The 26,932-nt window shown below is 50.3% G+C and overlaps 10 protein-coding genes across 10 annotated transcripts; 6 read left to right on the top strand and 4 right to left on the bottom strand.

Annotated features, from left to right (window-relative positions):
• Positions 1-3,344: 3,344 nt before the first annotated feature.
• MIND_00263000 (THUMP domain-containing protein) lies at positions 3,345-4,606 on the top strand (the record flags this gene model as incomplete). Its single annotated transcript, XM_037359506.1, has 8 exons — positions 3,345-3,458; positions 3,503-3,560; positions 3,614-3,669; positions 3,713-3,866; positions 3,911-3,937; positions 3,987-4,237; positions 4,284-4,430; positions 4,490-4,606. Exons 1-8 carry the CDS (start codon positions 3,390-3,392, stop codon positions 4,604-4,606), a joined length of 879 nt encoding a protein of 292 aa, XP_037224601.1. The 5' UTR covers positions 3,345-3,389.
• A 176-nt stretch (positions 4,607-4,782) lies between these two features.
• MIND_00262900 (uncharacterized protein) lies at positions 4,783-6,819 on the bottom strand (the record flags this gene model as incomplete). Its single annotated transcript, XM_037359505.1, has 10 exons — positions 4,783-4,905; positions 4,956-5,231; positions 5,281-5,367; positions 5,417-5,521; positions 5,564-5,733; positions 5,781-6,239; positions 6,305-6,487; positions 6,531-6,550; positions 6,601-6,683; positions 6,739-6,819. The coding sequence occupies 10 exons, from the start codon at positions 6,817-6,819 to the stop codon at positions 4,783-4,785; spliced, it is 1,587 nt and encodes a 528-aa protein (XP_037224600.1).
• A 5,715-nt stretch (positions 6,820-12,534) lies between these two features.
• Positions 12,535-13,523, top strand: MIND_00262800 (HD domain-containing protein; the record flags this gene model as incomplete). Its single annotated transcript, XM_037359504.1, has 6 exons — positions 12,535-12,634; positions 12,682-13,005; positions 13,054-13,095; positions 13,149-13,188; positions 13,243-13,384; positions 13,446-13,523. 6 exons carry the CDS (start codon positions 12,535-12,537, stop codon positions 13,521-13,523), a joined length of 726 nt encoding a protein of 241 aa, XP_037224599.1.
• Positions 13,524-14,150: 627 nt separating this feature from the next.
• MIND_00262700 (uncharacterized protein) lies at positions 14,151-15,726 on the top strand (the record flags this gene model as incomplete). The annotated part of the gene is made up of 5 exons (XM_037359503.1): positions 14,151-14,468; positions 14,526-15,035; positions 15,087-15,104; positions 15,153-15,479; positions 15,529-15,726. 5 exons carry the CDS (start codon positions 14,151-14,153, stop codon positions 15,724-15,726), a joined length of 1,371 nt encoding a protein of 456 aa, XP_037224598.1.
• Positions 15,727-16,115: 389 nt separating this feature from the next.
• On the top strand, positions 16,116-17,745 carry MIND_00262600 (Pkinase-domain-containing protein; the record flags this gene model as incomplete). Its single annotated transcript, XM_037359502.1, has 8 exons — positions 16,116-16,224; positions 16,280-16,350; positions 16,409-16,500; positions 16,550-16,574; positions 16,623-16,691; positions 16,740-17,197; positions 17,247-17,655; positions 17,704-17,745. The coding sequence occupies 8 exons, from the start codon at positions 16,116-16,118 to the stop codon at positions 17,743-17,745; spliced, it is 1,275 nt and encodes a 424-aa protein (XP_037224597.1).
• A 106-nt stretch (positions 17,746-17,851) lies between these two features.
• MIND_00262500 (uncharacterized protein) lies at positions 17,852-19,082 on the bottom strand (the record flags this gene model as incomplete). Its single annotated transcript, XM_037359501.1, has 3 exons — positions 17,852-18,415; positions 18,465-18,629; positions 18,681-19,082. The coding sequence occupies 3 exons, from the start codon at positions 19,080-19,082 to the stop codon at positions 17,852-17,854; spliced, it is 1,131 nt and encodes a 376-aa protein (XP_037224596.1).
• Positions 19,083-19,139: 57 nt separating this feature from the next.
• On the top strand, positions 19,140-21,198 carry MIND_00262400 (Protein kinase domain-containing protein; the record flags this gene model as incomplete). The annotated part of the gene is made up of 6 exons (XM_037359500.1): positions 19,140-19,509; positions 19,556-19,710; positions 19,759-20,214; positions 20,265-20,419; positions 20,748-20,850; positions 20,899-21,198. Exons 1-6 carry the CDS (start codon positions 19,236-19,238, stop codon positions 21,196-21,198), a joined length of 1,443 nt encoding a protein of 480 aa, XP_037224595.1. The 5' UTR covers positions 19,140-19,235.
• A 1,690-nt stretch (positions 21,199-22,888) lies between these two features.
• On the bottom strand, positions 22,889-23,615 carry MIND_00262300 (uncharacterized protein; the record flags this gene model as incomplete). The annotated part of the gene is made up of 4 exons (XM_037359499.1): positions 22,889-22,996; positions 23,045-23,130; positions 23,179-23,274; positions 23,324-23,615. The coding sequence occupies 4 exons, from the start codon at positions 23,613-23,615 to the stop codon at positions 22,889-22,891; spliced, it is 582 nt and encodes a 193-aa protein (XP_037224594.1).
• Positions 23,616-23,733: 118 nt separating this feature from the next.
• MIND_00262200 (uncharacterized protein) lies at positions 23,734-25,835 on the top strand (the record flags this gene model as incomplete). Its single annotated transcript, XM_037359498.1, has 4 exons — positions 23,734-24,003; positions 24,055-25,289; positions 25,343-25,574; positions 25,629-25,835. The coding sequence occupies 4 exons, from the start codon at positions 23,734-23,736 to the stop codon at positions 25,833-25,835; spliced, it is 1,944 nt and encodes a 647-aa protein (XP_037224593.1).
• A 203-nt stretch (positions 25,836-26,038) lies between these two features.
• On the bottom strand, positions 26,039-26,819 carry MIND_00262100 (Cytoplasm protein; the record flags this gene model as incomplete). Its single annotated transcript, XM_037359497.1, has 3 exons — positions 26,039-26,124; positions 26,174-26,351; positions 26,400-26,819. 3 exons carry the CDS (start codon positions 26,817-26,819, stop codon positions 26,039-26,041), a joined length of 684 nt encoding a protein of 227 aa, XP_037224592.1.
• Between the last annotated feature and the right edge of the window lie 113 nt (positions 26,820-26,932).

Here is a 26,932-nt window from a genome sequence, read left to right as displayed (position 1 = left end):
TTGAGTCCTAGCGAGATCAACGTCTTGCCTTCTTTGCTGCTAAGTAGCGCTCTTCTCTTTCAACCTTGTCTTAGTGGTTGCTACTTCTTCTTCTGAGCGCTCTTTCAATCCTGAAAACTGGTTGGCGAGCCTCACCAACGGCAATCATACCCAACAAAACTGTCTCCCATGACTATGTCGTCCCTCGAAACCAAGACCCTTGTCATCACCAACGCGCTCACAGTATCTAGTCGGAAGGGACCGCGACGTTGTCACTCCGACGGCTTTGTGGCGTCCATTTATGGCGCCGACGTCAGTTTTCGCTTGCTTCTGGCTGTTTTTGCCTGACCTTGGACATTCACTCAAAAAGATCGCAGAAAGAATCCCGTGGCTTCACTAGTCCGGCGTTTACCAGAGCACTTTCTGAAACCCGGTCATCTTCAGACCCTAGTTCTGAGTTCAGCGGGCTTCCTTAAGCCGCATAACCAATTGGAATGCTTCGAAGTAATCCGTTGATGGCCAACTCGCGTGGCTTAAAAGCAGTGTCCTCCGAGCGCGGTGATTCATAAACTCATGCTCCTTGGGTGTAATCACCGAAAACAAGACTGAGCTTGTGATTTCGAGGCAACGGAACTATTTTAGATTCGCCGATCGTTTGCTTTCAGTGCAACCCACGCATAAACTGCCTCTGGCACTGTCTCTTAAATGACAGTCCTTCAGTTTCACGAGGTTTAATTCTATAGCAAAAGAGCAGATTTGTCATAGATCAAAGTACAAAACACGATTTCCCGAGGTGCATTATCGTCGAGTTGCTTTCCGGGGAACGGTGTTAAGGATGTAGATTTCTCACCTAGCGTGAATAACTTATCCGCCCTCCGTCCACCGACGAGTTGTTGACCTTCGCGATGGTTGACGTCAAAAGATTGACGATTCGCATCCGGCAGACTTGGGTCCGAGAAACTGAATGCATGAATTTACCCACGCCTTGATCAACCAAACGATCCTCCAGGTAGCAAGGCTACGCAGGCCCGTGCTTTCGAACGTGGTCGAAAAATGGGTACGTCCATGGTTGTCGGAGTGGTAGCATGCAACTCGCTGCGCCAGAGTTGCTGTGCCATGCGACTGGAGTCCACAACAGTCATGACCACCGGGAGTTGCCTGATACGACCGCACTTTGCCGTCACTATTCAACGCACAATGGGGATGCCTGGGCTGGTGGTGTCGGCGGCGTCATGCTTGACCAAGTTCAGGGTATTGTATCGCCGGTGGCGGGCATGTTTGTCCAATCGACTCCATCACTTTGCTTGCTTGGCCAGTGGGCACTAGCATAGTAGTCGCTCACGAGTCCCAGCTCCTGGCTGGCTGAGCATGCTCCAGCTCGAGGAGCTGATCTTCAAGTGTGGAGGCGGGGGTACGCAGAGCATCGACAGTCTGCCAGATCCCAACTCGAAAGCTGTGTCGTGGGGATGACGGTGAAGTGAAGGTTACGGCAAAACCGATACCGTCAGGAAGTCCGTGTGCGATTAGATTCAACCGTGGGCATGAATCATGGCATGGTTCAACATCCGTCACCGAGTCTTGACTTCAAGTCGTGTAGCTGCGACGGGCCATGTTTCTTGAATCATGGTAACCAACTTGTGTTCACGCTGGTAAGAAACTCCACAGTAACTTGGCTGAGAGAACGTGAACAACACTTCTGGCGACAACTACCACTTACTACGAGTAAGTTGTCGTAGACACCATAGAGGTCTGGGTCTGGAGCAACGATCGGGTGGGCCATATTCTTGGGGATTCCGGGCTATCATCCCCATAATGACGCTGGCTGCTGAAAGTCCAACTAAACCTGAAAACTTGCGTGATGCCTGGCCGAGGCTTTGTCGTTAGACGACGTCGAGCGAGTCGCAGGGAAACATACAACTCGAGAATAACGTGAATAAGCTTCAACCTGAGCATGGATATCTTCTGCCAGTAATAGAGGTGCCCTAATCTGGAGCTATCTGGACTTTCGAGCGCATTGCTAACGCCGCCGGCGGGTACTCTCAACTTGTCTGTTGAATACAGTTGAAGAGAGAGCGAGAGTGTTAAGAGTTCCTTCAACCGCCCGCAGCCTTTGTTCACATCCAAGCCATATTGACGTAGAGTTGTTCCCCCAGCATGGTTTTGGACCATTTGAGTGCCAGTGTTATTCGTCGTTGGGCATATGAAGGGTTAAGGTCGCCAGTGGCCATCGACTCCAAGTTCGTCCAACGTCAAGTGGACGATATCGATGGCCATTGGCGAAGGTAAAGAGTAGCGCGCTGGACATTGTGGAGATGGCGTCGGCCGTAGAAGACGCGTCTTGCAGCGACTGAGGGTGAGGCCTGTGAGGAATGATCAAATTACTAGTAAGCGAGGAAGATGGGATCAGAGGATTCAAACTCAGCCCTTGGGGAGAGAGCGTCAATGAAATTCACAGGTTGTTTGGAGGTAATACAGAGCACAAGAGAGAGACATATTATCAGACCCGGGCCACCAGTGTCCAGCCTGTCCACAACGAACTCGAACTTATGTATACTTCTAGCCCGTATGCTGTTTCTAGGATTTATTTCCCCATACGAAATGTAGGTGTCTGTTAGCATCTGTGGGCCATTATCGGAAGATGAAAGGAAACCGGACTGGCCAGTCAGCAAAGACTTGACGAGCTGCAGGGACGAACCGCACCAGCTCGCTTGGTGCCCCATGCGAGAGGGTGGCACAAGATGACGCGCCTGAGACGCGCTGTAAACTTGGAAGCCCCGCGGAGCCAGCTCAGAAGATACTGGCCCTTGCTTCTTGCTGTTGAGCTGAATTTGAAGCCCACGTCTCAAGCCGGCAATCTGAGTGTAGCCAACGAAAATTCAGGCCCTTGATTCACCTTAGAGCTTGTTGTCTGTTACTTTCGGCGAAAAAGCAATTGGGCAAAGACTTGACTAGTCTGTTGTTTTGTCTCGATCCGAGTTTCATCGGAGTTCGGATGAGTAGTCGGAACCACACCCGATGCCATTGCGAATGAATTGAAGAAAGCATTCCGCCAAAGAGTTGGGTCTTGTCTGCTGTTTTCTGCGGTAATAATAGCGCACACTAGAAGCTGCCCATAATCTTAAATGAATCAGCCAGTGAATTTGGATGGAGTCCGAGGGACCATGATAGTCAGAGTGGTTCTTTTTTTGTGAAGATGCGCTGCCCAGGGCAAGGAGGCTATAGCAAGGGCATGTCGAGGCAAGAGAACCTTCTCCCGCGACACTATCCTGAGAGCCGTTTGCCAGATACAGCGCGGTCGCGCAAGCGCAATGTCGTGTCGAAAGTTGATTATCCTGTGACGTGACAGAGGTCACGAGCTCTGTGACTCAAACTCGACATACGCCATCATAATCCACACCAGTATCGATTTCATGTCTAACAAGCGGCCCAGCACATCGCAAGGCGGCAAGGATTCGAGGAAGCGCAAGAAGTATCGCTCTGTATGTTTGCGTCTCTACCCAGCCTAACCTTATCTTGGATTCAGGACGGAACGCCAATCTGGGGTAGAAGGCATGTCGAGGGTCCCGGCGTCTGGATCACTTGTATCCGCGTTTATTACTCTTACGCAATCTCAAACTGAGCAACTGCATCACAGGCGTAAAGGGCAAAGAGCGACAAGCTGCCGGGGAGGCTTGCGAGCTATTCCAGAACGTAGGCTGGTTGGCGCGATGGTTCTCCTAATATGTTTCCACAGCTTGCCGCGGATTTATGGCCGGATGCAGCTCGAGCAAATCAAAAGGACTCGGATGATTCTGAGAGTGATGGCGAAGGTCTCAGCATTGAGCAGCAAATTGCTAACGAAGTAAACGCCATCAAGACACGACCAACGAAAACTCAAGAGCTTTTCAGTACGTTTTCTGCCGTTCCATTATTACTCCACTGACCGCTTTAGAAAACTGTCCTACAGACACGGCTTGTCGTTCGTACTCGCGTTTTCTAAATTCTCTAGTTATTTCATTCTTTGACAGTCCTTTTCATCTCATGCCCGCCGCACGTGGACCCAGTAAAGCTTGTTGAAAAGCATTTGAACAACGTCGATGAGACTGGAGTAACGCATACCAGGTCACTAAAACTTTCGTTATTAACTAGCATTGATATCTTTCTCAGACATTGCCTGCGATTTAGTCCTGTTTCTGCTTCCTGCACTGCGAACGTCCCCGAGATCGAAACACTGTGTCGAAAAGCCTTCGCCAGCGCATTTTCGGGTGCGAAGTACAAGGTACTATTTGAGCCTCAACCTACACGTATATAACCTGTCTCGGTAGTTCAAAATCGAGCTCAAACTTCGAAACCACACAACCATGACGCGTGATACACTCATCGCTGCCGTCGCGCAATGCGTCCCAAAAGACGATGGTCATTCAGTGAATCTAGAAAACCCCGACCTGGTGATCTTGATCGAGGTCTTCAAGGTGAGTTCGCTGTGTTCGGACCGGATCTTCCAACCGATGTCGGTTTTTTTTTTGTTCAGAGCATATGTGGGGTTTCGGTCGTTCGTGACTACCAACGCTTAAAAAAGTTCAATGTAACCGAGGTCGCTGGCGCACGCAAACTCGCCGATGACCCCGCTTCGATAAAACGCGTATGAATTTAGCGAAATAAGACAATTGTACCGACAAGTCGAGGCGAGGAAAATGAAAGCTTCGTGTCGATAAAACTCCCGAATATCAGTGGAATCGGCTCGGCTTCTTGGATTGCGTTCAGCGTATTGGGATCAAGGTAGCCTGAGGTGCCAATCACTTACCACGAAATGGCAAATGAAAGTCAGGAATGCTGTGGGACGTCTGTAGCCTTAGGCTGTGGGTATGGATGGTGGAGTCGAATGGCTTTGCGGAGCGTCCGTTTGGGCCCTGGACCCCTAGCTTGAGCGCCATTGGCATGGCCCGACTGTAAATTTTTCCTCGTCAATCTCGCGAGACCATGAGTGACAAGCACACCTGTGAGACTTTGCGTCTCGGTCTCGTGGTCGAGGACTTGGCAGGCATTTTGTTCCAGTCGATAAGCGACGAATATGGCCGTCTGGAGCATTCAAGCGTCGTGTCGTTCCCACTAACTTGCGGCGGGTCCTTCTCGGTAACCTCAGGCATTGAGATTACCCCCTCTGACCGCCGACAGCTCTCTGTCGATTCGGACTCAACCGCTTCGGTATCCAGATTATTCCGGTGTTCTTTCTCAGTTGCTGGCTCCATAATAATCCACTGCAGGGGCTCATACTATCCGACTTTGTGACGAGAGGCGAGATCAGGAAGGCATACGACTCACCGGAATGTGGTCTGGGTTCAAGTTGGTCGAGTGGGTCGGCGAGGAGTACAAGTCGACAACTTCGATTTTAATCTCAGCTGGATCTGCCTTTCACCGTGTCAGAAAGCGAGTTTCAGACAAGTTTTTGTCGTGCTACCTGAGGCGGCTCATCAATTCTCTTCTTCTTCCGGTTCCTCTTATTGTTTGGCTGAACCGCGTAAGAGGCAATCGGAAATTCATGCATTCCTCCGTTGATTGGACACTAGGACAGATCGCTTAAGATTTCGAGACCGCCACAATAAACAGCATGACCTGCCTTTTCTACAACAGTCTTCAAGTTCGTCATCGCATAGTGTGCGCTGGGTTGGGGCAACAAGCTAATATGCGACAGTGGGGGGAAGTTGTAAACCACCTCGGCGAAGGGATGTCGGTCCTCAGAGTCATAGAGATAAACCCGATGGCGGACGGTCCAAGCTAGAAAATGAATGAGCATTGATCCTCGGACAGCGAAATGCAAATACCCTTTGTTCGACCCACAAGTCTTGCGCGGAGGTGCGGCGGAACCACGGGGCTTGCGTAGCGCCAAAGAGGAGGTGAGTTGTCCCCTCCACGACTTCCTTCTGGATGCAGCGCGCCGGTCACCGTTTCCGCCTCATCTCGGTCGCCGTCAAGTACATGCGATTGTACTTTCCCGAGGCGACAGGGGCTCAGTAGTTTCATTTCGCCATTCGCGTGGTCTGCAGAGACATTCTGGGTTGGAGTCACGGCTGTAGAATGTAAGAGAATTATCTCTCCGACGGCCTGCTGCCAGTATGGGTGGCTGGTATTGACGCCAATGTCGAACACGAGTGTTGGTTGCATTCGATAGCATTGAGGCGATGGAGAAGCAAGCAAGCCTTGCGTATCCGGTCGGGGGAAGCGGAGGATCCAGTCGGGAATATCGAGGTCAGCGCGTGAGTAGGTGGTGAGGAGCTTAAATACTATGGATTAGCCAGCGGAAGAACGAGTAAGCCAACGTTGTGTCGGTGAGCCAATGTTTGCTTACACCACGGCGTCGCCGCTTTTGTCGATTTACGAAGCTGTTGTAGACAGCTATTTATTTGTCTTTTGTCTCGCACCTCGTTGAGCCGACTAAGGAGGAAGTTCGCAACGAAGACACTGCACGGTGCGCAAGATAAGAGACCTCCTGAAAGCTTAACATCCTTCGCTTCAGAATAAGCAATCATGGCTGAAGAGGTGTCAGAGAAGACTCGGAGGCGACATTTATTCACCTTGTATGAACACGAGCCGTCTACGCTGAGGGTTAAAACAGATACTCTGGTCAGAGGTGCGAGGACGGACGTTTGTGGGGACCAAAGGACGACCCCGTTGTTACTCTTGCGACTGACTGGCGCGCAGTGGCAGACATCGATGATTCGCATATCCTGGAGGGATACTATGAGGCCTGGCCCTGGGCAAATGGAGACAAATAACACCGACTATCTGGTCGGAAAGGGAAGTGATGTCTCCAACTACCCCACTGATAATAGCCCAGTCGGTTGGCTTTTTGGAGGTCTGCATGGGCTGTTGAAATAGTGCGAGGAGAGGTCGTATGGAGGGAGTGGACACTTGTTGATGGAGTGGTTTCCCGTCATCTGTTTGGCCCCCTGGACCCCCAAGTCCATAATGTTCCAGAAATTCGAGGAAGAAAAAACTAAAATGCTGTGGATCTTTACGAGACTCGGAGTCTCGATTGGGAGAAACCGAATGATGGCCTTCGCATCGAACTCTGAACGACTCGGAAGTTCTGAATTGATGAACCGCTAGGGAAGTTCAGTATATAATTTCGATTCAGGGCAGCCTTTTTCTCGGTGACTGGCACATCTACCTGTGTGTTGACCCTGAACAAGTTTGGTTGATATGTCCGCCGTATGACAGCATTTATCGTTGTAAACTAGCTTGACCTTCGGTATACTAGAGCTTGTGATCTTGATGTGGTTGTGTGTCCTGTTGGTTAGTGGTTTTGCCGCGGAATGATGGTGACGAAACTTCATCAATCTTCTTTGGGAAACTTTTGCCCCCAAAGCCTGCCATTATTTTCTTCAGTACTATCCTCCAAAATGCTTTTCCTATTATTACTGAGTTACTGAGTTTAGTGTTTAGTTCGTTTGGCACAACAAGGCCTTTCAATAGACTTTGACACGATGACACGGTCACATGTCACACATGACATTGGCTCTCGTTTGTTCAAGTCATTCGTGTCACGGTTCGGGCCACGAGGCCGCACGGGCCCGCATACCGCCATACTTCTTGACGCTCCCTCATTCTTCCAGCCCCTTCCCTTCACCCCTGCGGCCCTACGCAGCGCCCATCCGATCCGCCCTGGGACCTGGCGCCCATCCGATCCATCCCTAATACCATGGTGTATAAAAACCGTACTTACAAGATGTAGTCGCTAGGCTAATATCATCTATTCTCTGGGCGAATACCCACCTTTCGTGCTCCCCAGACCCTCTCGAAGTCGGACCCCCCGACGCCCCGATATGGCCCGAGCCCGACGTTGACAGTTTGTTCACTACGTCGCATTGCACCAAGTCTAACATCCACTCTTGTAAGCTAAGAAATAGGCTACCATTCTAATGCTGACTTATTATAGTTGTTCCACCATTCCTTTGCTTTTTGCCACACTCTCCATCCACCTTGTGAGCAGTGATGGCTGACCCTGAAGCGTACCAGCGCTATCTGCGCTTTCTGCAATTCGAGGCTGCAGCGAATAATACTTAATCTGCGCCTACTCTGGCTGCTAATACCCCATCACAACCATTATTTGAAGTTTCTGGAGTGGCAACAACGTCAAATGCGCCACCTATTGCGCCACCCATTGCAGCATATCGGACCACCACCACCACCATACCTGTTTCCTCCTCATCCACTCCTTCCCCAACTGTGGCTACTGCGCCCAGTGGTACTGGCCTCAGCTTCCTCATCATCACCATCCTTCGGAACAACAACTTACTGTTGTAGTTCAGTCCTAATATCTTATAGAACTACTCTCAAAACCTACAAAACTGAAACCAACCTTCGAGCCACTTTTCCTACCCAGTTCCGAGCTTGACGTGGCTGTTCTCCCCACTTTCGCATATTCCGCAGGTGCTGGGAAGCGCATTTGGACCCCATTGAACAACTTCCCTCCGGCATTATAGTGAGTGTTACTGTGTTACTTTCCATTTCATTTTCTTTCCATTCCGAATAACCATTCTCTAGAAAACACAAAATAACTCAATTTAATGAGGAAGTGAAAAAAGAAGCCCTGTTTTCGAAACGTGTTGGCAAGACTCGACATGTCACAATTGGTCCGCTTAAGGTAATCATCATTGGATTCACTATGGTTTTGGGAAGTTTCGGTATGTGCTGCCTTTACTTTGGTATAGAGTATTGATTTAAATAGGCTTGCTGTGTGTCGTGGAGACCCTCGAATTCCTAAAGAGCGAGAGGATAGAGCTGAGAGCAGAGTCAAACTGCGAACAGGGACCAAGCGGGCAAAGGAGAACAAAAATGCCTACGCAGCTGGTTACGAGCAGGCAGCAAAGTGATTCAAATCTGATCTTGTACAGCAGCTTGCTGGCCCAGGAAAGCTTACTGGCGAGAAAAAGCGACGCATTAGTGCTAACAAGATGATTATAGGCCAGTCAACAGAGCTAGTTACTGGGCCTAGATTACATGTTCTTCGCTCTCATAATATGTAGATATTCATTTTGGTGTCCAACAATATCTTTGGTCAAATCAAGGACTGTCTGATCAAGGTCTATCTTATTAGTTAACTGAATATTTTCTTGATTATAATGAAAGCATCTTGGATCCAATTTTTTGAAACTTTTGAGCACTAGAAGGTACAGTAGACTCATATGTGCAATAACTAGGCTTAACTATAAGTGTGAAGCTGGGAAGTTTGGGGGGGGGGTGACTCTGATAATGATGAGAGTCACACTCTTGTTCTCTAACTTGCTCACATCTTGGATCCAATTTTTTTGAACTTTTGAGCACTAGAGGGTATAGTAGACTCATATGTACAATAACTAGGCTTAACTATAAGTGTGAGGCTGGGAAGTTTGGGGGAGGTGTGACTCTGATGATGATGAGAGTCACACTTTTGTTCTCTAACTTGGCTAAATCTTGGATCCAATTTTTTAAAACTTTTGAGCACTAGAGGGTATGGTAGACTCATATATGCAATAACTAGGCTTAATTATAAGTCTGAGACTGGGAGGTGTGGTTAGTGTGACTTGTGTTACATGATATAATAAATGATTAAGCTTAAGTTGTTTCTGCAGTTACCATTTAATGAACATGCCTATAAAAGGAAATTCTGAACAATTGAGCAAATCTTGTTTTCTAAAAATATTTTTGTTATCCCAATTGCACAAGTTATGCCATTGCCTATTTTGAACATAAAATAATGCAAGGACAGTATTTCACACTTAAACTCCAAGCTCAAAACTCAAACTCGAGTTCACTTATTTTTTGCACCACCAGATCAATGTGTCACAGAACCTCCCAACTAGGTGAAACCACTGTCCAAAACCACTTTTTGATCGCAAAACCACTGATTAAAACCACTGAAAACATGTCCAAACCTCGACCAGTAGTAAACAACGAAAAATGCTTTTATACCGCCGCCTCTCAAGCGCTTAGTCTAAATTTGATTGTTTAACCCGCAGAGATCCAGATAGGATGCACCCACATACCTCACTTAGTCAGAATCGGGTACGAATCGTCCACATTGACACATCGTCTCAGGGTTTTTTGCAGAGTTATTTTGGGGTTGGGGTTATTAGACACACACAAACGCGGAAGAGTTTTGCAGGATAAGATTGCGTCGATAACACACGATCGCTTCTCATCCGAATCAGACTCCATTCATATTCCATTGGTGTCGTTCGAGGCGGGGTTCTGGCAGGCTTTTGTCGGTGTCGCACATGTTTGTAGCAAAGAATGACAATTGCACTCAAAGCTTAGTTGTCGATGCTGCATGCGGTAGAGTGTTGTTGGGCAATTGTCTTCCTTCGGCTTCAAGAGGCTTCAAGTGTAGACAGTCGTGTCGAGGAGACTTGTGGTGGGACAAATCGTACGTCTGGTGGCGAGCAAACGGGAGCAGGTGTTTTGTGTGTTCTCACACGCGGAAGGACGAGTTGTTTTCTCCGACAAGGTCGTCTCACAGTGAACATGGCCATGTGCGGGTTTGGCTATGGTTTTGGGAGAGAAAAGTCGTGGGAGAATGGTGGCGTTGTGGGGAACCGCCGCGTGTCGTAACGCCGCCCGGCTTATTGGCTGACCACCATGAATCTTCCTCCTGGCCACCATGCTGGGTTTCTGGTCAATGTGTTTGTGACTGAGGAGGAGGCCCGCGAGGTCCGCCAGGAAATTCAGGAGGATCGGGTACTTATTGCCAGGTATTGTGGTCATTTGACCAAGATCGCAGACTGACACCGCTAGCTTGGACGCTGAGATAGCCAAAGCCAAATCTGCGCTTCAGGAACTCCTTAGTCAACGTGCAGCAACTCAGAGGTTGTTAGAGAGCAATAGCGCGCCATCAGAGGCAAGAACGGTCCAGATTGACCAAATCATCAGGTCAAAGGAATCGCTTCTCGAGGAAATTCAAGTCGAGATAGACTACGCTCAAGCAACCCTTGACACGTTTTTATCGCAAGCTGGTGGCGGAACAAGCTTAGAAATCGACAATGCCCGTGCTATTCTTTCTAGTCTGCTCGCCGAACGAAACATAATCCAACAAGCTCTCGAGGCACATAGGGCAATATTGTCTCCCATTCGCCGTCTTCCTCCTGAAGTTCTAGCTGAAGTGTTCCTCCGCTGCCTCCCGGAAAGCACACCCCACGTCCAAGCTTCCGTCAATCGTTGTCCCTTGCTCCTCCTGCAGGCAAGTTTCGACATTCAAAAACATGAACGTTTGTTGATTGCTATAGATTAGCAGCACTTGGCGCAACGTAGCTCTGTCTACCCCAGCCGTCTGGGCCAGTATAACCATCAATCTGACCACCAAATCCTGCCTGCCAAATCCAACGCTCGTGAAGACGTGGCTTGACCGGACCGGTAGCTGTCCGCTTTCCTTTCACATCACAGAAACTATTCAAAAGGACCACTACGAAGACGGCATGACTACTTCCGCTTCTATTCTCGCCATTTACGCTCCACATTACCACCGGTGGCGAAACGTGCGGCTCGAATATCAGGATTGGCGAATCAACACAGGGTTCTCTATGCTCCCCTGTGACTCGGGGCCACCCCGAGCACTTGAAAGTCTCCACCTGGCGAGAGACTTTTGGCCGGATGACGAACAAGGACAGCTTTCTCTTCTATTGTCAGCTCCTCGTCTTCGTCACTGTGCGTGGGTGAGCAACACGGACCTCGGGAAACTCAGTGTCCCATTCACACAACTGCATCGACTCTTCTTGGAACGTCCGATGGTACGGGAAGATTTTATTCGGATTCTCAGCGATGGGGCCAATATCGAGGCATGTCAGTTCTTCGTGCTGGCGTTGTCCGCCTCCAATGTCGGGCCTCCCAAGGCTCTTCCCATCCTCCGACATAATCTCTCATCATTGGATCTCACTGCAGACCTGTTTGGGCGCCTTTTTGACGAACTCGAGCTCCCTTCGCTCGTCGATCTGTCTGTCCGCCGTTTTGACAATGTCCCTCATCCAACACCCGTTTGGCCCCACCAGGCCTTCATGGACTTCCTTGCACGCTCAAAATGCGCTTTAGAAAAGATCGACATGAGCGACATGGACATAACCCCCAGAGAACTGGAGGCATTTCTGCAACACTACTCCGCTTCCCTCGAGAAGCTTATCTTAACCAACGATCGTCGAATGCGCCACACGATCGTTGACGACGACGTTTTAAGGTTGCTTACATGGTCTGAAAATGGACAATGTGTGTGTCCGCGACTGACCATGCTTAAATTTTGGGACTGCCACAAGTCCTCTGACGGTGTCATCGCTGATATGATCCAGTCACGGTGGATTCCCCTGCCAAAGGGTGGCTTGTGCAAAGTGCTGAACATTGCTCTATTCATGTTGGAAGAGGCAAAGCATCCTGACGATCTCAGAAGGCTCGGCGCACTGAACGAGGAGAGGATCGGGATAACCATCTTACGTCGGTAGCGAAGTACTTATGTAACATCACATCGGACACGATCACATTATTTGTGACTCACGCGTTTGTTACGGCTCCACGCGTTTGTTACGGCTCCGCCACACTTCCCTTTCCAGTCCCACCATGTATCCCAGCGAGCAAGAACGCGTCGTTATTGCAGAGGCGGAGAAAGTTATGCAGGAGACGATGGCCAAATATGACCCATCTCATGACGTGTTTCATGGTCTGCTCGTAACCCCCTAATTTTTCTTGGTCTCACTCGACAACCAGTTCAACGAGTCCGCAAAACAGCGCTATCCATCGCCAACGCGCTTCCCGCACGAAATCCAGATCTTCTTGTCGTCGAGCTGGCGGCATTGCTGCACGACGTTCTTGACAAGAAATACGTGTCTGCTGAGCAAGCGGCCGACCCCTACGCATTCTTCCTACCGTTTTTCCAATCAGTGAAAGCGAAGCATGGTCTTGATCTTATTAGCGACGGCAGAGCCGCGCTTGTGGCCAAGGTGGTTGACCACGTCTCGTGGACGACAGAAACGCGTCTAAAGAAAGAGGGGAAGTGGATTGAGTGGCACGAGACTTGCGTGGAACTTCATTGTAGGTCTCGCTCCCGAATAAATCACACGTGTTACGAAGAGTTTCAAGGCGTACAGGATGCGGATAGGCTCGACGCAATTGGCGCATTCGGTAAGCTTCTTCCACAAAGTTGCATAGGACAGCGAGTCTCATCATATACCCAGGTGTGCTACGATGTGCTGCATATAGCGCTGCTGTGAATCGGTAGGAAATGTCAACACTTTTCCACTTGGCCTTGCCCGACTGAAGATTCTCTAGCCCATTGCATGTGCCCATCACATCCCCCGACGCGCTTATTTCCAACTCTGCTATCGGACACTTCCATGAAAAACTCGTGTTAATTCGTGACCGACTCAAGACGGAGCCGGGAAGACTTCTTGGCGAGAAGAGACACAGCGTCGTGCGTGATTCCCTCCGTAGAAACTCGGATGCAGATCCGCTTACTACAAATTTGCCTATAGCTTGTCGCATTTATGGACTCGGTAGAGGAAGAATATCACAACACGCTGATTGGCGCTGAGCCCGTCGTCGTAGCTTGAAGTAGCCGTCCGTTTGTTACCGCGGATAACGACCTACCTTCCGAAAGGAAAATATTCATTTTGAAGAAGAGTGGAGACGGAAGACATCGGGTGCTACGATTGTTGGGCACTGTCTGTGGTTGTACAGTACAGTGAGTACAACCGAGGTTCGCATTGACGCGATGAACTATGACGTCGGCGCAGCTTGAGCAGCAAAGGTAAACTGTTTTCCAGACTTAGGCTTGGGAGCGGTGCAAGAGCGCGGGACCCGACGAGCGACTTGATTTTCCTGTTGATGAACTTGCGGCCGTTGCCATCATCATATCTCATCATATCCATGCTAGAAATTGCACTAAAGGAGTCAAGAGCAGTACTCAGGCCTTTATAGTAGCCGGTCTAACCACTGGCACTACAAGTTCTTGAGGAAGAAGATCGCGGGGAAAAGCACCTCCGTTGAGCGCTTCCAACGGACCGTTGTCCGCCTGCAGTGTGGGGCTGCCAACACGGCGAACAAAAATAATTGAAGGTTGGCATGTCATTTTGTACTGATTGACGCGTGACGAAAGATTCTCCTTGTAGAAAACGTCCACATCGAGCGCTATAATTGAAAGTTATGCTGGTGTATTGCTGTCCTGTCCATCTCCCTTGATGTCCTTCCCTCCTCCCGTATACCGCAGCAACATCTATGGAGGCGCGTTCTCCGTAGCTTCCTCCGAGTCAGTGACTTCTCTGCCTGCCTACTCTGCACAGCAACACCGCCCACGCACTGCAAGTGCGGCCAGGGAGCCTACCGAGCATCTCTTTGAACTCAAAGACAAGAAACAGAGAGCATGGGCAACGCTGAAACTCAACAGCAGCGCTCGTTCTTCCTCCAGTCTCCCTACGTTCCTTGAAGGGGAAAATTTACAGGGCTCAGTCTCGCTCGATCTCTCACACAGGGAGAACATCTTGGGCGTCACGATTCAGGTGCGTCGGTGTCGGTTTTTTCTTCTCAGGAATCAATTCCGTCTGAGAGCGAGGTAGATTCGAGGCTCCATCGTGACGGGCCCCAGCGAGCATGACCGACTTGCTTTTCTGGACATTTCTACGCCATTGTGGCTCAAGGGCATGCCCAACCCACGCGACACGGAGTCGGACTCCGGCGGCAGGCTTTCTGGCGACTATCACTGGCCATTTTCAATACCCTTGCCAAGGGATGTGATCCTTCCTGATGCGAAAGGAAAACACGGCGGAATGAAGACATATCAACTGCCACAGACATTCTTGGAACGGACAACGCGGGCCAGTGTGTTCTATGAGCTTTTTGTGCACATTGCGAGGAGTACGTTTCGCGTGGACAACAAGCTGCAAACTATGTTTGTCTATGTCCCTGCCATCCGGCCGGAACCACCTTCACAGCTAAGGCAGATGGCATATCGACAAAATGGACCTCTTCCTGGGCCCGACCTAGACCCGGAGGGCTGGTATACCCTTCCCCCGACCTGCATCTCCGGCAAAGTGTTTGGCAATCGCCGGGTTGTCATCCAATCGGTGGTGCGTTGATCACATTTCTTTGTTATTCAGTGCATTTTTAACTTGCCTCAGCTGTCGCTTGCTAAACCGGTAAGAGCGTATGAGAATCTCTTAACAACCTACTAAGCGTTAGTCCAGTTATCTTACACCCGCGGGAGCGTGATCCCTCTTTCGATTATATTCGCCTGCGAAGATTCACAAGCACTTAATTTGGTCTGCACATCGCGGACGATAAACTTAATACTGCAAAGGTATACCGCCTTTTCGCATGGTCCTGCTGGCGCCGAGTTTGCCCGGGAGGACATTGTTCACCTGCCCGATGGTCCCCGCGCACTGGACATTAATCATGCTGTCTGGTGGTCTGTACCTGTCGCCGATTCAACCCAGACATGTCGCTTTGACGGCGAACTCCATCTCCCCAAAAGCCTCAAACCGTCGTCTAGCGTCTCGCATTTCAGCATCAGCGTGAGTTCATTTCCGATTCCCTGACTACAACTAAACCTAGCTTTAATAGTATCGCGTGGTGCTTCGTCCTTTCCAAGTTACCGGCTTCGTGCCCGACAACCCCAAGGCGCCGCCCTCGCTGCAACAGGAAGTCCAGATAGCCACCATCTACGCCAAGGGCCCGAAACCGCGCTGCTTTACGCCGCCCACGTATGAATACGAGATTGGTGACAACCTCGCTATTCCACCGGCACGCAGCTATATCTAGCGCTCCCTACTTCTTAGTTTGCTGGACTGGACGGCTGGCCGGCGTGTATCATTTAGTTTGCTTTGCTTAGAGTATATAATTATAAACTGTATCCCTTACTTTTCTATGGTATATGTTTGCGAGTGGGTTTAGAGGTAATTGAAGGCGTTATTGAATTGGATGTTGGCGTCTCAGCTTTTGTTGCGAGAGCAAGCACTACTAATCAATCTGCCTTGCAGTTGAAGAAGCACCCCATATGTGCTTGCTGCTCCGTTTGTGTGTCCTTCATTCACTCTGGTGAGTGGCAGCGCAGTCGAGAAGGAGATCACTGGCCGCGGTGTTCTCAACGACGGAAGTAGTCAGCCGAGATGACCGTGTCCGTCACGTAGCACTGCAACTTTTCTCTCGCAATGTCTGCGATACTACACGCGCTTGAAGACCGGGTGAAGGACGCCCTATGGGCCCTCTCCTCCTGCGTCTGCCAACAGTCCGCCAAAGTCAAGATTAACGGCCGAACGTGTGCGTGGCCCCCCTCCTTGTTCCCCCGAAATCTGAACTGAGCGACTGCTGGCAGTCAAAATCATCAAGGTGCTCGGTGAAGGCGGTTTCTCCTTTGTGTATCTGGCCCAGGACGAAAACAGCGGGGTGCGTGCTTGTTGTTTAGCGAAGGCAGGCGAAACGTGTTGAGGAAAGGGAAAACTAGCGGCAATTCGCACTCAAGAAAATACGGTGCCCTACTGGCTCGGAAGGCGTCAAGGAGGCGATGCGGGAGGTGGAGGCTTACAGGCGGTTCAAGTGCGTTGGTTTTTGGTTAGAAGAGGTCGAGATGGCTGACACTGGACAGACACCCAAATATCATCCGCATATTGGTGCGCCAGCCAACTCTTACTCGCACAGTCAACTCATACTCTACCAAGGACTCCGCTGTTGTTCAGGACCCTGACGGCGAAGGCAAAATTGTGTACCTATTCCTGCCCTTGTATAAGGTAGGCACAACTTCATTCTTCCCGCTGTTTTCTGAGGGTCATGGCCAGCGGGGCAACATCCAAGACGCGATCAACAACCATGTAGTAAATGGCACGCACTTCTCCGAGCAAGAAATGCTGCGACTGTTCAAGGGTACTTGTGAGGCTATTCGGGCAATGCACACATACCGGGCCCCAATTGGCGCTTCCGTTCCCAACGCGGCATCTTCCTCTAGAGGCTCGCGTGCCCCCGAGCCAGCCCAGAATTTGCCGAGGCCCGCCCACCATGGTGATGATGACGACGACGACGATGAGGATGACCATAGCTTCCCGCAGCCAGACGGTGATGATGATGGTGGGTACTCGTATGATGGCTCTTCAGTGCCGCTCGTCACGCGGAAACGTGTTGAAGAGCACGGCGACACGGTTTTCGAGGGTGACGAGGAGTTGGGTCGGATACAAGAACAGCAAAATCACACTGGAGAGACAGAAGTGGTACCTTACGCCCATCGAGACTTGAAACCTGGGTTTGTCGTTCCTTGCTCTTCCCTTCCGAGTTCTGAAAGTTCAACACAGAAACATCATGATTGCTGACGATGGTGCTCCAATCCTCATGGATTTTGGCAGCGCCATAAAAGCGCGAATTCCAATCCAAAACCGGTCACAAGCGTTGGTCCAACAAGACGTTGCTGCGGAGCAGAGCACCATGTCCTACCGCGCGCCAGAACTGTACGATGTCAAGACGGACACCACGCTCGATGAGAAGGTCGACATCTGGTCATTGGGATGCACACTATACGCCATGGCGTACTCCCACTCGCCATTCGAGGACCCCCAGATCACAGAACAGGGTGGTAGCATGGCAATGGCGGTGTTGAACGCCAAGTATCGGCATCCGACCAGCTCCGCATACTCTCAAGGCTTCAAGGAGTTGGTGGACAGCATGTTAAAGGCGGACCCTCAAGAACGACCAGATATCCACAAGGTTGGTCCAAGATTTTTTTCTTCTCATGAGGGTGCTGAATTTTTGCAGGTTATTGAGATGACTGACCAGGTTCTGCGGTCTCTGGCCTAAGTATTTATTGGATTGTTGTGATTTTATTGCCCACTAATGATAATGGACGTCGCAAACTAGATTCCTGGTTGCTCAAAGTTTGGTCCCAACTGAATGCACTTATACCCTAGTCAAATATCTCTAAGGGCTGATCCTTTTTCCCCTTCGGCTTCGATTTTTTCTTCTCGCTCCGCTCCTTCACCCGATCCGCCTTGCTTATTGTCCGCTGCGTGCTCTTTCCTAGTCTTTCGAGCCGTAAAGACCGTGGCGACCGCCTCTTGTCAGCGGCTTTCTTGAAGTTGGGTATAGGCGTCGGTTTTGAAGGCCATTTTGTTGGTTGTTCTCCATCGTCACCGCTGGCTGCAGCTCCACCCTTGATTTTTCTTTTCTTTTTGAATGATTTAGAGTCGCCGTCCTTTTGTTTCCGCTTCTTCTTGGCCGGTGAAGCACTCTCGCCTCCCTCTTCATGTTCAGCTTTCCGTTTCTTCTTTTCCTTTTTCGGCTCTGGCTCTATCCCTGCCTCGAGGTTTGCTGCCGCATTGGCTTTGGCCTTCTCCGCCTTTCTCTGTTTCCTCTCCTCCTTTTTCGCCCTCTTCTCGCGAGCAACAACGACGGCAGCTTGGAGTTTGGCCTGCTTCTTGATTTTTGACTGCGCGCGTATTTCGCGTCGGCGGATGATTTTCGCTTTGCGCTGTGATGGTTGAGACGACTGCGTATAAAATGAGAGCAGAGAGTTTCACCAGTTCGCTTTTTGCAGCCCGTTTAGATTCCGCGGCGGTCAAAGCGGGTATATCCTCTGCGACTTTCTTCTCCCAGGCCTGCAGTGTCTCGAATACGTTCGCATCGTCATCTATACCCGTGGAGGTTGTGTATTCCCTGAAATGATGAAGTCGGCGCTGGTGAGCCTCGAGAGTACGTTAGAAACGGTTCGTTGCGGGCAACACCCGCAGGCATACCTTGGATTTAACGTGTAGAGCGGCGAAGTCCTGAGACTTGAGTTGTTTTTTGGGGCATATCGCGCAGCCTTTTACTTCAGGGTCGGTGGTTATGACATAGACTGGATCCTTGAGTGCGTCTTTAAGTGATATAGACGGCAATTGCTGTTCTTCTTCGTTTTCGTCAGACGAATCTTCACTCTCCTCATCATCCTCATTTTCATCGTCCTCCGCTTTATTCTCTTCCGCTTCCTCGTCACTTCCAGAATCAGCGTGCTCCGAACTTGAATCTGAATCTGAATCCGACTCCGATTCATCAGAGTCCGTGTCGTGCATCCCAAGTACTTCCTTCATCTCCCCATCTATGCCGAGCTCTTCCTCCTCTTCTTGCTTCTTGCGGCGCTTTTCGACGCGTTTGAACATGAATGCGGACAGAAAATTTGGGATCAGGAGGAGGTGTCACGGTGTGACGCTGCTACATGTATTCCTGACCTTCATCCCGCAAGAAAATGGCATACGTTTACAAGCTCTGCAGTCAAGCTTCTGGAATCTTCGGATCAACTCTGGCGTCCCTTTATGTGCTGTCTTCTTATGCCAATGGACCGAATAAAGCAAGCCTCCAGCACGACTTTTGATGCGCCTTTATCAACCACACGAAGAGATGACAATGGCTCTTTGCTTGTGGTCTCTTGCGCGCTCGCCCAGTTCCATAAAAGCTGCATGGTGGCTCGAATATTCTCTAAGCAAACCTCCTCTCGCTCTTTTTCTCTCGATATGTCACGATATACTTCGACTTGCACCGCGCTGGACGCGTCGTCTTCAACCTCTCATTTGGCTGTTTACTCTTTTGGTCCGTCGCTTCCCGTGCCTCAGGGGTACATATAAATTCGGTTTAGGCACGCAAACGCGAACTCAAACGATCTCTTCGACTTCCCTTCATTACCAGCAACCACTCTACGATCCTTCTTTTTTCACACCTTCCCACGATCTTGGGCCAAATCATGCATCCCTGGGTCGGCGAAACGCAATCGTCGAGCTCGGTCCAAAACGTGTGCGTAAGCTAAATATCGATTTGGATTCACACTAATGTTTTTTTTAGTCGACATCCAAGCGTTCACCTTACACCAAATCACAGCGACAACGGCGCGCCTCCAATCCTGCGCCTCCTGCCCCCCCTCCGTCAATCCCCCGCATCATTAACATCAACGCAATCCCCAGACACTTGGTCCGTGTCCCACAAGAATCACCTCCAACAAGGGACACCCTCATGGACCCCATCATGTTTTGCTACGAAGGAGCCCAGATGATTGGGGTGCCGCTTTCCCACGGTACTAGGGCTGCCCCCCGTTCGGGCCACTCTCCAATCTTGCATGGCGCAAGCGACCCGATCTTCCCGCCCGGCCGGCACTTTGGCGGTAAACAAATCAGCATCAGGCTGGCTTGGCCCGGTTACGACGTCAAGGAGAAGCGGCTCGACTTGCGGACGCATTCGACTATCGGCCATCTGTGGACCGTGGTCAGTGCGGGCCTGCGTGAATTACTGAGCTCTGTCGATGTAAGTTTATTTCTTTCTCTTTTTTGTGGTCATGTCTGAAGGTGTTATAGAGCAAGTCCAACCCAGGAGACCCGGATTGGGCTGCATGGAGACTCAGTCGCCGCCGCGACGGCACCCGCAATTTCGAGGAGGAGGAAATCATCATTGCGGGCCTTGAACACTGTGGGGGAAGCAGCTTCCAGTTGGAGGTATATGTCCCGGTTGCGTGCGTTGGACGACCTGAACCAGTCAACACTTACTATCTTTGAAACTGCACACTACCATTCTTTCGAATTTTCCAACTTGTAATTATAGGCTCCATATCATAAGACTTGAATAATAATACAATCATCTTGAACACTTTACTAAGTTGAAGTCAACGGTAGCTTTCTTGAGGGGAGGCGTTATTGTGTAACAACAACACCGTGACACCTTGTACCATGAACTCAACCTCGTTGTTCAACGTATTACAAACAAACAAACAAACTCATTCACGGTTGGCGGATGGCTCTGCCCGACCTGAGACCTGAGGACCTCCTATGGTTTGCGCGTAGAATCTTCCTGGAGGACGCTGGCTATCGTCTCCGACCTAAATTTCAACCTGGCTATATTCCCCATCCTGATTCTCCGAGCTACGAAGAACGGGCAACTCATATAGTACGATTCCACGAGCAGCAGTCGACGTGCTGATTTCATGGCTGCCAGCGCCCCACCATAATGGACGCTACTCGCATATCTGACGGGCGCCTAGTCATACTCAAAGCTGTTTCGACGCGTGTTCATCCACATGAGGTGGAGATAGCGCGCCTCTTTTCATCCCCGCCGCTTTCTGAAGACCCACGGAACCATTGCGTTCCCATACTTGACGTTCTTCAGGATCCTGATGATGCAGACATTCAAATTCTCGTCATGCCTCGCCTCCTTAGTATGAGGCAGCCCTTGTACGAAACTGTCGGTGAGGTAGTCGACGCTTTTCGACAGATCTTCGAAGTGCGTGTTGTCTGAACGTCTTATGCATACCTCTTACTTACTGCCAGGGCATCGAATTCATGCACGAAAACTTCGTTGCTCATCGGTATGATAATCTCCATTGCAAGAAGTTGACCACCCATTTGTCTAGAGATTGCAGCATGGGCAACATCGTCCAAGACCCCGCCCTACTCTACCCGGCCGGTTTCCATCCTATCTATACCACCGAGGACCTAGGGCTCCAACCTTTTCCATTTGTAAATATTTACAAATGGTAATAAACATTTAAATGACCATTTTATTTGTGAGCTTGGACAAACAGAAATCAAATATAAATAAATAGTTCAAATGGTTTCCACTTATAGTGGACTGAAATCAATCTTGACAGTGCAGTTCAAGTATTTCAGGGCTTTAAAAACACTTTGACACTGTCTTGAACATCCTATTTCATGTCTCCCAAGTTCAAATTCTATTTGAACAAAATTTTATCCTTCCTGATTTGGTAATATACTCAACAGAAACTTCACTTTGATGGTTGAATTAGATTGAAAAGGCTATTACAGCTTAAGTGATTATGTTTTCTCTTTGTTAATATACACTAGATCATAAAGATAGACATGGTATGTGCAAAAACTTGAGAACAAAGTGCTTAATTTGTGTCTGATTACCAGAACCATTTATAAATAGTTTCAAACATTTATTACTGTTTGTGTTTGTGTTTCTATTTTATTTGAAATTTTCACAAACAGAAATAAAATAGTTGGAGCCCTACGAGGACCCCACAAATAGCCACCGAGCGCGCTCCATCACTCGGACCGAATGCTGGCCACGCTATTTCCTGATCGACTTTGGTTTGTCGATGCGGTATGACCCTTCTAATGGACCACCAGCCGAGGATGTCATCCGTGGCCTCGACCGGTCACCTCCTGAGCACAGAAGGCCTCCTTGGGTCTGCAATCCATTCCCCACCGACATTTACTTCCTCGGTAACATGTTGAAGTGGAACTTTCTCCTCTCGAGAAGGGTGGGCGATAAATGTGTGCCATTGGTCAGTCGTATCTTGCCCGTATCTGTCATCCGCCACTCAGTAACTTTGGTTCCGTAGCGCTCACTCCGCTTCCTCGAGCCTCTGATAAACGACATGACTCAAGAAGACCCAGCAATGCGACCAACGATTGGAGAGGTCATCACAAGATTCAATGCGCAATGCAGTCTCTTGTCTCGATGGCATTTACGACGGCCAGGTCAATTTTATGAATTCCATTGGTTCCTATTTCTCGTTCAGATAACTCGGACGCTCCGTCGCGTCCCTCCGGCTCCGCCATATTGTCCGCAAATAAAGCCAATGCCATTTAGCCAGACTTTACGAGACTTCTACACTCAAACCCCAGGAGCACTTACCGAAGAGAAGGAGACTAGGTCTGAGATCAAGTATGATACTACTTCAGGTAACTCAAGTTCAAGGTGACTGTAGAATTGCGTAGATTGTACAATCTAGTCTAGACGGCCCTAAATCTCTCTGACGAACTTTTAAGTTGAGTATGACCAGTGACAACTTTCTCGACATCGCGAGCGCACAACAACAACATCAAGTGACAACTTGATGGTGTTTAAACCTGGTGGCCATGGGTACTTATACAATACACTGAAGTTGAGGGTACTTGGAACGGAAGAAATCAGCCACCACCAAGAATTCCCTTTCTTGGATGAGAGCGAAGGTCTGCAACTATCGGGCGTGCTCCCCGCTAACCTCCGCAGCCAGCCGAGATATTTCATCGAACGCAACTCTAAGAAGGTCCAAGTCTGCATCAAGGCTCTCGGCGCGTGTCTTCATCTAAAGATGGTGTTAGAGACGAAGACAATGATTCAGAGGAGCGCGTACAGCTGCAATGGTATCGCTTGCTGCTATCAGTTCGTGGTGGTGGTTGTACACGAGTGACTGGCGCTCGCTATCAAGTTGTCGGATTTCTAGTCACTGTCAGCTCAGCATACTCGTTGGCGATGCGCGGGACACACCAGTCAGCAGCTCGTTCTCGCGTTTAATCAGGCCGGACAGCGACGATGTCGTTATTAGTTGCTCGTAGTACGACTTGGCATCGAATGCAGTGGAGTCTGGACGCGTTTTGAGAAGTAAAGAGCGGGGAGTAATAAAGACAAATACCGAGGTTCATCGGGTCCTGACTCTTGCTTGGCGCCTGGACAGGCGGCGCACCTACGCCAAGGCCATAGTAGTTCCTGAGCAGGTCACGCGCTCGCGGCTTTTGGCCTGATGGTGGGGGAGAGGCAGGTGTGAGGGAAGCCCTTCGGTTGGGCGACAAGGGAGTGGAAGTAGACGCTCCCGAGAGCGGTGAGGGGACATTGGGGTTGTAAGTCGGAGTCGCCGGAGACCCAGGCAGTCGCGGAATCGACACCGTCCGAGAGCGAGGCGTTGTCGGTGGCGAGGAAATGCTCATGGCCGGCGGAAAGCGAAAGCGGGATTGTGTGACGCCGATCAGTCACAGGTCTTGAAGCAGCCACGGCAAAGCGCTCCGGGGCAACCCTCGTCTGACGACATAACTTATATGCTGCAAGATGGCGTCTGTGCTGCAAACACGAGTCGCGCTGCCGCCGAGCGCGGATTCTCCTAAAAAAGCGTGGAAGTCCCACCAACAACAGAATGTTAATAGCAATACGACTCCAACTCGTGCCGTGCACATGCCCCAGGACGGAAACAGCCCATCTTTGCTCGCCAGAATTGGTGGCCGCGAAAAATCGCTGCTGGAGAGAATGGAGATTGATGTTAATTCGACGCGTTTAGAGGAGGAGCAAGTGCCATCCAGGGAAGAGAAGAACATATCAATCGTGCGTTGTGGCTGCCTCGTGTTGCTCTTTCCCGTTATTTAATAATCGAAGGATTTACAGGGTCCTATAACATCATCGCTAAACGGACACACTCCCTCAACTAGAAGCGACTTGAATACGTCTGACCCAGCGTTCCAGCGCCGAGTTGAAAATATGCTAACTCATGCGGTCTATCAAAACACAATTTTGCGCTCGGGTCAGCCTGAGCCGCCAGACCCGCGATCTCTTCAGACAAGAGTGAACTGGACGGTGAGCTCATCGGCTGTGGAGAGGTTTGGGGAAAAGATTACACGGGCTCAACGCGAACTCGATGCGTTGTCGGCAGAAAAGAAGGCGGAGATTATGTCAATGACCAGAGCAACAAACATTGTCTCCTTTGATTCGCCTTGGCCACCGCCACCATCTACCTCTTTCGCATCGACATCCTCTTCTCGCGAGCCAATGGCTAGCGACAAACGGGTTCCTAGTGAACCACGCGCAATGCGACCGCCACTGGAAATAAACACGGGTTCAAAAGGCAAAGAACGAGCCACCGGGCCATTGGATGAGTTCGGCAGAGTCCCAAGAGCTCGATCTCCGTCATTTCATGCTCGTTCCCCTCCACCACCACGATCGAGTCTTCCAGCCAAACCTAGCAATTACTCTCCAACGAGATATCGCGCTAGATCTCCTTCTCCACGCCGACCGATATATTCTCCCAACCGCAGTAGGTTCAATGGTCGTTCTCCCCGTCGACCACGGTCACGTTCGCGGTCACGTTCACGATCACGTTCTCCCCCCTTCCATTCCCCGATTTCAGCTAGTAAACGACGATTTGCGCGGTCTCCGTCCCTGGAACGCGGTCGCAGGGGAGATAGTCTCGGGAGACGACGCTATTCTCGTAGCCCACCTAGCATCAGACGAAGATACTCCCCGAGTTATAAGAAGCCCGCCAGACGGCGATCACATAGTCTCGACTCAAGTGTTTCCCGGTCACAATCACGGGGACAGCGTCAGTCTGACGGTGGACCTACACCCATGTCAACCTCTCCAATAATCCCAACTCAAGTACCCCGAACTTCGGCGATGCAATCGCAATCTCCAACTATTTATCATGGCCAGCCCGCACCACCACCACCACTAAGCACTCGACCACCGCCACCAATGCCACCGCCGCCACCTCCGAATCCTTGCAACAATGTGCCCGGGATTTGGTTTGCTAAGGTCGGGGCAACACATGCGCGGGTAAACAAAGCAGAATTCGTTGTCGAACCCGGGATGGCGGCGGTGTGGGGGGTCCCCTCCGAGTAAGTTGTCCTTTTTGCCACCGCTATTTTGTCTTGATCTGTGTCTTGTGTAGCTCGCGGCAACGACCTAAGCTGTCTGTGAAGCTGCTATGCTTGTCCACGAAGGCTGCGGCAGAAGTGTTCGAGCGTCTGAAAGCGGAAGCTAGTCCAGAACAGCCCTTAACACCGGAAAGGATGGCCAGAGGCATAGCTGAGCTTAAGACAATGTGGCCACAACAGGTGATAGTCACGATTAACCATACGCGACAAGATATCGGCAGAACCTGGCTGCCGCGCCATCTCAATGTGCGTATTGTTTTGTTCTCTTTCTTTCGATTTCAGCTTATTAATGGGCCTCAGCCTGCATCTGCCCCACTTGATCTCACGCCTCACGTCTGTGTGGGTGCTAATACTCTCGAAGTTACCCAGTTGGGACCCATACCGGAGTGCACTTTTGTTCTGTGTGGCTTGCATGCACCCGAGCTCTCTGCTGAATCTGCTGCTATTGACGCCCTAGCCGATGCCGCGATCCGAACTCGATCTGACAACCCGTTGTTCCAATTCTGACCACTTGTAGCATTACGCCCCGACTCCGACTCGCGCAATCTTGTACAACATTGCTATCCCTATTGAACGACCGTGACTTCTGTGTTTGCTCCTAGATCGCCTTGCTTTCGTTCCTCGTCTTCTACGTTATTACTCGTCGTACAACTGTAGCATCTACGTGTCTAGGGTATCTTGCTGTAATAAGTATAACCAGACCCTTGGTCTCAGCCAGACTGTGGCTCAGGGACGAGGAAACCGACAAGACACGAGTCAAGCATAAAGTCAGCGTTGACCCAAGCATGAGTTGATGCTGGATGCCCAATCAATTTGTTGATTCTACAGCCTCGAAGAAAGCGTACCAAATAGATGTGTTCCGTCTCGACCGGCAACACGCATGAGCTCGCGTTCACCGCCCGGGTGATAGGGTAGGTAGGCGGTGATGTTGTACACTTTCCCGTTGATCGCTGTCCATGCGTCGGTCTTGGAACGATGCTGTTTGAGGAGAGAAGGAGGTATTCGGGTAAGTGTGTCGACACCCTGCTTTCATGTCAGCGCAATGCAATAATTTAAGGAGGGAGTATGTACTCGAAGATCCGTCCCGGACGACTTGAGGGCCGCCCAGTCGAGCGCGCTGTGTCCGGGGGCAAGCGCAACTTTTTCACGCTTCTTGCTCGGCTTTTGTGGCTTCTGGGTTGTGGTTGTGGGCACAACCAGTGAGTTTGGATTCAAAGACGGTCTAAGAGGGACCCCAGCTGTGCGAGAGGCAAGTGAGGGCACTGGTGGAGGGGGCATCAGCGCCGAGTCGGAGAGTATCGCTGGTTTGGCGCGTTGAGCACTGTTGAGGGCGGGGAAAGCGGGAATCGAGTCATCGTTATCACGTTCCGTTTCGGTCTCATCTCCATCATCTGATGCAGGGGGGGAAATTCGTTGAAATGTAGGCACGTCTAATGTGGGTGTGGACGTCGATGGCGCGCCAGTGAGCCAGCTTCGAAGATAGGATGTCATGGTCGAAAGAGAAGAAGACACGGATCAGCTAATCAGATCAATGATCACGGAGTTCGTGCCGGCTACACAGCCACTCAACTTCGCTTTTGCCCAGATGCCGACCCGAGATTATA

Source organism: Mycena indigotica (genome assembly GCF_014461135.1).
Source record: "Mycena indigotica strain 171206Taipei chromosome Unknown Mind.scaff0002, whole genome shotgun sequence".
NCBI classification, from domain to species: Eukaryota; Fungi; Basidiomycota; class Agaricomycetes; order Agaricales; family Mycenaceae; genus Mycena; species Mycena indigotica.
This window is presented reverse-complemented; position numbering and strand designations above follow the sequence as displayed.